This window comes from Euleptes europaea, chromosome 9, assembly GCF_029931775.1.
Source record: "Euleptes europaea isolate rEulEur1 chromosome 9, rEulEur1.hap1, whole genome shotgun sequence".
In the NCBI taxonomy this organism is placed as follows: domain Eukaryota; kingdom Metazoa; phylum Chordata; class Lepidosauria; order Squamata; family Sphaerodactylidae; genus Euleptes; species Euleptes europaea.
The window spans coordinates 9,463,101-9,473,340 of NC_079320.1; the positions used below are offsets into that span (position 1 = coordinate 9,463,101).

Consider the following 10,240-nt stretch of genomic DNA (forward strand, 5'->3'; position numbering starts at 1 on the left):
GCGGGGGACTCGCGGCTACCTTGGAGCTGGGAGTTCCCAGTGGGGGACTCCTTTTAAAAATGCTGTGAAGGCCGGTTTGATTCTTCCTGAAATGGTATAGAAAGTAGGCATATAAAACCCAACTCTTCTTCTTCTTTTTCTTCTTCTCCCCACAACAGATACCCTGTGAAGTAGGTGGGGCTGAGAGAGTTCTGAGAGCTGTGACTAGCGCAAGGTCACCCAGCTGGCTTCATGTGGAGGAGTGGGGAAACCAGCCCGGTTCACCAGATTCGCCTCCGCCGCTCATGTGGAGGAGTGGGGAATCAAACCCGGTTCTCCAGATCAGACTCCATCACTCCAAACCACTGCTCTTAACCACTACACCAGACTGGCTCTTCCACACTGGAAGAAGAAGGGCTCCTGCCTCCCCCAAAAATGTTTTCCTGAACCAAAATGGCACAGTGGGGGGTTATTTGCATTGCGGGGGGCTCCAGGTGCAAGCATTCAGTACACATGGAGCCCCTCCAATGGGGCAAATAACCGCCCAAGTGCCTTTTTGGATCAAGAAATCGGCACGGGGGGAGACAGAATCCCCTCAACTCCCTGTGCCATGGGGGTCACAAGCACAGTCAGTTCCCCGCAGCACCGTTGAAAGGAGTTCCCTGGTGGCAACTCACACTACAAAACGGAGGCTGACCCCCAGGGTGAACCTGGGGGTGGTTTCTCGTCTCCTTTGGCTGTCAGATTATCCCCACACTAGAAAAGAAAAAGAACAAGTTAGCTTCTCTTCTGTGGAAAGAGCATTACCTGAAATCCATCCAAGTTCAGTGGGTTTTGTCTGCAGGGGTTGGACTAACCATGTGAACGGCTCGGCCAGAATGGTGGTGCAAAGTGCGATCAAGAAACAGCTGATTTACGGCGACCCTGTAGGGTTTCCAAGGCAAGAAACGAACAGAGGTGGTTTGCCATTGCCGGCATCTGTGTGGGCTGAGAGAGTTCTGAGAGAATGGTGACTGGCCCAAGGTCACCCAGCAGTAGGGTTGCCAACCTCCAGGTAGTTTGGAGAAAATATGCACAAGTACTACAGGGATAATTATGGAAGTATAGTACTAAGCTCAAACAAAAAGATACAATAATACTCAAGCAAACTATGCAAACATATATTGTGAAAGACGTGTAACATCTACAAACAAGTGAAAACAACTATAAATATATATACAAGTGAGATCAAAGTAGAAAGTCTTTTTTTCTTTTTTCAAGGTAAGTGAATGTCTTATCTTAAGGTTGTTTTCAACACAAGGAAAGCTAGATGAGGATAGTACAGTAACACGGTCCGGATGCTCTTCAAGCGTTTTCACTGCAAAACTGCAGCTTCATCAGCTGAAGTCTTCATAAATATTGTATAATTATTCTTTGTAGATGCAATAGTAGCAATCTGATACAGAAATAGGTATTCAGTCTTGCTGTGCCAAAAGGCTGCTCAAAATGGCTATGGCTCCAGGTAGTAGCTGGAGATCTCCCACAATTACAATTGGTCTCCAGCCGATCGTGTTTACGTTTATGGTAGTGTGTTGTTTTTATACTCATTGCCTTTGAATATAGCATTTGTCTTTTGCTAAATGTCAAGCTTGTGCTGTTTCTTTGAATTAACCTCCAGGTGGTGGCTGAGATCTCCCGCTATTACCACTGATCTCCAGCCAATAGAAATAAGTTCCCCTGGAGGAAATGGCCCCTTTGGCAATTGGACTCTATGGCATTGAAGTCCCTCCCCTCCCCAAACCCTGCCCTCCTCAGGCTCCGCCCTCAAAACCTCCCGCTGGTGGCAAAGAGGGACCTGGCAACCCCATTTGCAGTCACAATTGCCTGCCTGCCCTTTCCCCAATGGTTCTGGGTGCGGCTAGGAGTGGCCCTGCCATCGCCACGAGGAACGCTGATGCTTGGTGCCCCACAAGCATATGCCCTTCTCTAGCAGTGCATCTTCAGCTGGGAGCACAGGTGACACGAGGGTTGCCGGCTCTGGGTTGGGAAATACCTGGAGATTTTGGAGGTGGAACCTGGGGAGGGCTGGGTTTGGAGTGGGGAGGGGCTTCAATGCCATAGAGTCCAATGGCCAAAGCGGCCATTTCCTCCAGGGGAACTTATTTCTATTGGCTGGAGATCAGTGGTAATAGCGGGAGAGGTTAATTCAAAGAAACAGCACAAGCTTGACATTTAGCAAAAGACAAATGCTATATTCAAAGGCAATGAGTATAAAAACAACACACTACCATAAATGTAAACATGAACTGTACCATAGGCATACTGGGGGGGGAAACAATGCGTAATAACAGCTAAATGGATGGAATTCAACAAGGTAAGTGGGCTACAAAGTTCATTCCCAAAGTTGGTAAGCGCAGTGGCTAGTCCCGTTGAAGGCAATCAAAAACGGGAGCTGATGGACATGCGCAGAGCGGTGGTTGTCGGAGTGAAGTTGGTCAAGTGCAGTAAAGGAATTGAGGGTAAGTGGAAGCTGGAAAAGATGAACATGCGCAGTGGACAGATTCTCCAGGGCAGGAGTAGCACGACTTTCAAATAGTAATAAATTGATAGCTGTCTAGAAATTCAAGCTGTAGCCTCGGTGCAAAGAACGAGATGAACGGAACGTGGTCTCTAGATTGCTAATCACGTTTCGCTAGAGGGCTTCATCAGCCAATAATAGAAAATATCAAACAGTCAATGCAGCATTTAGGAGACCCGCAGGTTCTTGTTTCAATCATGAGATCTCTGGCAGCTCTAGGTGAAGGAGCACTCACAAGCAGAAGGGTGTGAGTTAGGGTTGCCAGCTTTGGGCAGGGAAATACCTGGATATTTGGGGGGTGGAGCCTGAGGAGGGTGGGGTTTTAAAAGGGGAGGGACTTCAGTGGGGTATAATGCCATAGTGTCCACCTTCCAAAGCAGCCATTTCCTTCAGGTGAACCCATCTCTGTTGTCGGGAGATCAGTTGTAATAGCAAGAGATCTCCAGCCACCACCTGGAGGGGGACACTAGGGCATTATACCCCACTGGCACTATGGCATTATACCCACCACCCTCCCTCCTGAGAGCTAGCATGGTGTAGTGGTTAAGAACAGTGGTCTCTAATCTGGAGAACCAAGTTTGGTTCCCCACTCCTCCACATGAAGCCAGCTGGGTGACCTTGGGCTAGTCAGTGTCTCTGAACTCTCTCAGCCCCACCTACCTCACAAGGTGTCTGTTGTGGGGAGAGGAAGGGAAGGTGATTGCAAACCGATTTGATTCTCCTTAAAAGGTAGAGAAAATCAGCATATCAAAGCCAACTCTTCTTCTTCTTTCTACCTTTCGATAATTGTTACAGGCTTTATCCTAACTTGCTGAGTGCAATAATTCTAGCCAATTGCTCTCCAAGCCCGTCTCCAGCACTTGGCTGTTTTCCATACAAGGATGATAATTGCAGTCTGCTCGCTTCCTTATCTGAAAGTGAAACTGTTTGCTTTCTTTATGAGAAATGGTACCGTTTCCCCTGCTCTGGTTGGGGATCCCCCCAAATCCACTTCTACAATCCCTACTGAGAACAGCTGACGATTCTTCAGGCCAATCAGGTTCGAGGAGGGAAAGACTTGTCCCATATAAATTCTCCCCTGGAATCCAACCATCCAGCAGGCAGCAGAAGACAAGACTTCACAAAGGAACTTCCACTGTCATCGCCATGAACACCGTCTTTGCCCTTTTCCTTTGTGTGGCCGCCTTGCTTGGGTCAGGCATTCAAGGTGAGTCACAATAGCAGAAGGATATAAAGCTTGGCACATAGAGGGTGTTCCTAGGGCTGCCAACCTCCAAGTAATAGCTGGAGATCTCCTGCTATTACAGGTGAGAGATTCAAAACAGGGTGAGAGATTCAAAACAGATAAAAGGAAGTATTCTTTTCACCCAACGCATAGTTCAATTGTGGAACTCCCTGCCCCAGGATGTGGTGATGGCTTCCAACTAGGAAGGCTTTAAGCGGGGAGTGGACATGTTCATGGAGGAGAGGGGTATTCATGGCTACTAGTTAAAATGGATACTAGTCATGATGCATACCTATTCTCTCCATGATCAGAGGAGCATGCCTACTATATTAGGTGCTGTGGAACACAGGCAGGATGCTGCTGCTGCAGTCGCCTTGTTTGTGGGCTTCCTAGAGGCCCCTGGTTGGCCACTGTTTGAACAGACTGCTGGACTTGATGGGCCTGGGTCTGATCCAGCATGGCTTTTCTTATGTTCTTATGTACAACTGATCTCCAGCCAATAGAGATCAGATCACCTGGAGAAAAAGGCCGCTTTGGCCACTGGACTCTATGGCATTGAAGTTCCTCTCCTCCCCAAACCCCGCCCTCCTCAGGCTCTGCCCTAAAAACCCGCCGGTGGTGAAAAGGAACCTGGCAACTCTAAGCGCACATCACAAAAATCTGGGGGGGAAATAGACCTATTTTCTTCCATTTGGCATAAAAGAATCATGTGGCTGTCACTCAAACTTTAATAATGTATCGGTTCTTGTAGGTTATTCGGGTTGTGTGACCGTGGTCTTGGTGTTTTCTTTCCTGACTTTTCGGCCACAGCTGTGGCAGGCATCTTCAGAGGAGTAACTCTGAAGGACAGTGTCTCTCAGTGTCAAGTGTGTAGGAAGAGCAATATATAGTCAGAAGGGGTTGGGTTTGAGCTGAGTCATTGTGCTGCAAAGTACTGAAGGTAATGTGCTAACCATTGTCCTGTAAGTATCAAGATAATGTGCTAATGAGGGTGTGGTATGTTAATGTGGAACCACTGTATCCTGAAGTGATCTGTTAACATGTGGAATCCAAAGCTAATCTGCATGGCTATTGTGGACTGTAGTCTTTGTTAGTCTGGAGGTTTTCAGGACAGGAAGCCAAGCCTTATTCATTCTTAAACTCTCTTCTTTTCTGTTAAAGTTGTGCTGATGTTTATGAATTTCAATGGCTTCTCTGTGCAATCTGACAAAATAGTTGGTAGAACTGTCCAGTATTTCAGTGTCTTGGAATAAGGCTGTGTCCTGTCTTATGAATGAATAAGGCTTGGCTTCCTGTCCTGAAAACCTCCAGACTAACAAAGACTACAGTCCACAATAGCCATGCGGATTAGCTTTGGATTCCACATGTTAACAGATCACTTCAGGATACAGTGATTCCACATTAACATACCACACCCTCATTAGCACATTATCTTGATACTTACAGGACAATGATTAGCACATTACCTTCAATACTTTGCAGCACAATAACTCAGCTCAAACCCAACCCCCTTCTGACTATATATTGCTCTTCCTACACACTTGACACTGAGAGACACGGTCCTTCAGCGTTACTCCTCTGAAGATGCCTGCCACAGCTGTGGCCAAAACGTCAGGAAATACCAAGACCACGGTCACACAACCCGAATAACCTACAAGAACCGATGAACTCTGACCGTGAAAGCCTTCGACAATATTTTAATAAAGTAGCTAACAGGCATTCAAGGTAGGGTTGCCAACCTCCAGGTGACGCCTGGAGATCTCCTGGAATTACCACTGGTCTCCAGACTACAGAGATCAGTTCCCCTGGAGAAAATGGCTACTTTGGAGGAAAGACTCTACGTCATACCCTGATGAGGTCCCTCTCCTCCCTAAACCTCGGCCTCCCCTGGCCCCATCTCCAAATCTCCAGGAATTTCCCCACTCAGAGTTGGCAATCCCAGTTGAAGGCCAAGGTCCTCCATTCAAGGTTTTAGAAGAGACACACATTGGGAAATTGTTCTCTGATTCAATTCTCATCTCATTCTCCCTCTTACTGTTTAGCAAGTTCTTTACCTCTGTAGGAAAAAGAAACTAAAGGAGGGAATTCCCTCCCTTTATTCATTAACTTGCTTTGTCAAGAGAGGAGATATGGTTTTATCCATTAACTTCCTTTGCCAACAAAGAATATATGGTTTTATGTGGCAGCTGTTTTCTTATTAGTTGTGTTCCTTGTCCGTTCTTTAAATATGTAACAAAGAAGTCTAGCTTGGGAGAGCCACCAAAAACCAAAAGGAAAGGGCTTTGGCTTAATCGTTGAATGTACTAACCAAAACTGCGTGTCATTCTTTAACTATTCATTAACAAGATTTTTATCTTGTCTTTTTAGCCCTCATAGGACCACCAAGGTGGCCAAGATATTGAAGCATACAAATGAAAATCTTATCTTAAAAGCTGTTTAAACCAACACACAAACACATAATTAAAACAAATTAAAATCAGAATTTAATACAAGTACAAAAGAAACAAATAACAGTTTAAACATTGGGAAAGAGGGACCTGGCAACCCTAGGTGTTTCCCACACAGAGATGAGCTTGTGTGGTTTCACAGTTGCTGCTTTGGATGCCAATACAATGCAGCGGAAACATGGCTTCCATAGGGTAGATTTCCATGCATTGCCTACCCAAATCCCCTGGCCGTGGCCATTTCCCACCCCTACACCACTGGCTAACTCCAGTGGAAAAAACCTGACATCTTCCCATGTGCAAGCCATCATTGGATGCTACAGGGATGAACATGCACCCCTGAACCAGCCTCAACAATCGTCTTCGAATAATTGGCCTTCGAATAATTGCCTGCAGTAACTCTGTCTTTTTTGAAATCCTTTTTTGTTTTAGGAATCCTGACCAGTGGGAAGGGACGTTGCCTCTGCCCATCCGCGGGATCTAATTTTGTCCCCAGGAAACCTTTGGAGAAAGTGGAAATGTACACAGCGAACGCTTCCTGTGATCGTGCGGAGATCATGTAGGTGGCTTTATAAAACCTGTGGGCGCTATTTGAATTTTGAGAACAGGGAGTAGGCACCACACCAAAATGATGAGGGCAGTTGTTTCTGAAAAAGCACTCCATAAAGTTGCCAGCCTCCAGGTGGTGGCTGGAGATCTCCTGGTATTACAGCGTGGTGTAGTGGTTAAGAGCGGTGGCTTGGAGTGGTGGACTCTGATCTGGAGAACCGGGTTTATTCCCCACTCCTCCACATGAAGCCAGCTGGGTGACCTTGGGCTAGTCACAGCTCTCTTAGCGCTCTCTCAGCCCCACCTACCTCACAGGGTGTCTGTGGTGGGGAGGGGAAGGTGACTGTAAGCCGGTTTGATTCTTCCTTAAGTGGTAGAGAAAGTCGGCATATAAAAACCAACTCTTCTTCTTCAACTGATCTCCAGGCGACAGAGATCAGGTCCCCTGGAGAAAATAGCTGCTTTGGAAGGTGGACTCCATGGCATTATACCCCATTGAATCCCCTCCCCTCCCAAACCCTCTCCTCCACAGGCTCTGCCCCCACCCCCAATCTCCCAAGTATTCCCCAACCCAGAGCTGGCAATCCTGGGGTGATGGTTCTTTTCTTCTTCTTCTTTAATGAAGGAAAGTGAGACATAATAATTACACGGACTTTGTTCATTTCTTTCCAGTGTTACACTGAAGACCTCTGGAGAGCGGCAGTGTCTGAATCCAGATTCTAGAGCAGTGCAAGCAATGTTGGCAAGGATTGCGCAAAACAGGTATGCGGATGATTTCCACCCTCGAAACAGACAATCCCACCGTTGTTAAATGTCTAAAATGTACTGATTAGTTTATTGTTCCACGTTGAGGACCACTTTATTGTTCCAAGGCCAAATGACACACTTTTTCTGTAACGAGTCAGGCATCGATTCCCCAGCAGCTGTGGGTAATGCCATTCTTAAAGACTGCAGGGACCTGAATCGGCTGGGGTTCATGTCATGGGGAGAAGGGCCCCCTGCTTTCTTGCCCTAGGGTCACCAGGTCCCTCTTTGCAACCGGCGGGAGGTTTTTGGGGCAGAGCCTGAGGAGGGCAGGGTTTGGGGAGGGGAGGGATTTCATTGCCATACATAGAGTCCAATTGCCAAAGCGGCTGTTTTCTCCAGCTGAACTGATCTCTATCGGCCGGAAATCAGTTGTAATAGCAGGAGATCCCCAGCTAGTACCTGGAGGTTGCACTGGTAAGAATACACCAATACCATAAAGTAGATTAAGCAAGGTAATAGTACTTGGCTCTGATATAATAACACAAATTCAAAATAGCTTAAATGCACAATTTACTTAACATAACAACAACCAACATAAACTGTGAAAAGTGCAAAAACATCGATATAATTAATCAATAATTAATAATATAATACATAAACAAACAGGAAAGACGAAAGGTTGGCTGGCCACCTTACGTGTGAGTAGCTGGGGATGGATTGGTATGCCACTTCTCTAAACCACTTCTCTAAACAACTTTCCGCCCTGGTGATTGGGGTGAGCTGCTGAGCATTGCGCTCCTGATAACTTCCGTTTCATTTGTTCTCTCAGGGCTTCAGGAAACGCTGGCAGGAAAAGAGGAATGGCTGGTAGGCGCTCCCCGCAGTAGAGCAATGGACGGATTTTGATCGCCTGCTGGATTTCTTGAGTGGCAAAGGTCAAAACGCGGATGAAGAGAAGTCAGACGAACTCCTGTTGCTAGCATCGTGTTCCTTTTCAAAACCACAGTTGCAGTGCCTGCAGTTCTGTGCGCATGCTGGGCTTGCATTGATCAAGCAAAGCCACTTCGCTGAATCGGTAACTTCTCGTTCTTGATACAACAGCTGTAGTGGTATAGTGGCTAAGAGACTAGGCGTGATCCAGCAAGTCCCTTGCACAAAACTTAGTGGGCGAGTTTGCACTTCTCTCTCAGCCTCAGAATTTGCAATTTGGAGATGACAATCCTGTCTTCACAGGTATATTATCGGCATTACTGATATCTCAGATTGAAGCTTTCCCCATAATCTAAAGTACTCTTATCAGTTTGTTTGGAAGGGGGTTTAAGGCAGTCTTTGTGTCCGTCCCCCCAAGGCCATAAGTGATTACAGTATTCCTCTCCTCCTCCTCCCTCAGGGACATGAAAAAACACTATTGATTCTTCAAAACTTGTACCCATTAAAAACTGGGATTAGGAATTAGTGTTTTAGGATGTGTAGTGTTGCCTCTTGTAGGACTTGGTTCTCAATCAGTACATATTGTTACAAGTGCTATGTAACCCAGATCTTTAGTTTTTCTCTTAGGAACTTTTCTTTTAAAATAATTAGAATGTAACGTAGAGCTCATGACAGATTGAAAATGTAGACAACAAATCTTTTTTTATTATAAAACGTGCATACTTTTAAAAAAGTGGTCTAATGCTCTGTTTTACAAGTTTTTTGTCAGTTTTTGTTTTCTATAGTCTTACTGTCACTATTAAATGGTTTCTGCTTTAGCAAACTGTGTTTGTTTTTCTTAGTTTTAAAAAAAGGAAGGGGACTACTAGGGAGCTGAAATGCATAGTGTGGAGAAAGTGGATAGCGAGAACCTTTAATATTAGAACCAACAAAACACATGGAATGGCAGATTCAGGACAAGCAAAAAGAAAGCATGGTATAACACATAACTAACTCTAGGGTTGCAGCCCAAGCTTGGGGAATTCCTGGAGATTTGGAAGCAAAGCCTGGGGAAAGTAGAGTTTGGAGGGAGCTAGGGTTGCCAGGTATGGGGTGGGTGGGTCAGGAGCATTTGGGTGCCAACAGAGGGGGGGAACGGCGTCAGGTTTCCTCCACTGAGGGTGGGGGTCAGGACAGCAGGGGCGGAAGGTCGATGCAGCAGGCACCCTGGCAAAATTAGAGAGAGCTCAGCAGGGAATCTGATGCCACAGAGTTTGCCTTCTTCAGCTGCCATTTCCTACAGGGGAACTGATCTCTATAGTGGGGAGATCAGGTGTAATTGGTGTAGTGGTTAAGAGCGTGGTGTAGTGGTGAAGAGCAGTGGGCTCTAATCTGGAGAACCAGGTTTCATTACCTGCTCCTCCACATGAGTGGCGGACTCTAATCTGGTGAACTGGGTTGGATTCCCCACTCCTCCACATGCATCCTGCTGGGTGACCTTGGGCTAGTCTCCATTCTCTCCGAACTCTTTCAGCCCCACCTACCTCACAAGAGGAAGGGAAGGTGATTGCAAGCCGATTTAATTCTCCTGAAAAGGTAGCGAAAATCGGCATATAAAAACCAACTATTTTTCTTATTCTGGGAGAAGTCCAGGCCCCACCTGGTGACTGGCAACTCTTGTTAATGCATAGAATTCACTGCCAAAGGACACAGTTATAGCCACTCATTTATATAGCTTAAGACAAAGATGGCCAAATAAGGCCCGGCCCGACCAAGTGGCCAGATCCAGCCTGTGGGCCTTACGTTTGACACCCCTGATCGACACCTTCT

The 10,240-nt window shown here is 46.3% G+C and overlaps 1 protein-coding gene across 1 annotated transcript; it reads left to right on the forward strand.

The window, feature by feature from the left end:
* Nucleotides 1-3,667: 3,667 nt before the first annotated feature.
* LOC130483029 (C-X-C motif chemokine 10-like) lies at nt 3,668-8,388 on the forward strand. The gene is made up of 4 exons (XM_056855921.1): nt 3,668-3,743; nt 6,638-6,764; nt 7,427-7,516; nt 8,331-8,388. Exons 1-4 carry the CDS (start codon nt 3,683-3,685, stop codon nt 8,386-8,388), a joined length of 336 nt encoding a protein of 111 aa, XP_056711899.1. The 5' UTR covers nt 3,668-3,682.
* Nucleotides 8,389-10,240: the final 1,852 nt, after the last annotated feature.

Coding starts and splice junctions, on each gene's coding strand:
- LOC130483029 (XM_056855921.1), top strand. CDS start 3,683: ATGAACACCGTCTTTGCCCTTTTCCTTTGTGTGGCCGCCTTGCTTGGG. Junction 6,765..7,426: donor TGTGATCGTGCGGAGATCAT/GTAGGTGGCTTT, acceptor ATTTCTTTCCAG/TGTTACACTGAAGACCTCTG. Junction 7,517..8,330: donor GCAAGGATTGCGCAAAACAG/GTATGCGGATGA, acceptor TTGTTCTCTCAG/GGCTTCAGGAAACGCTGGCA.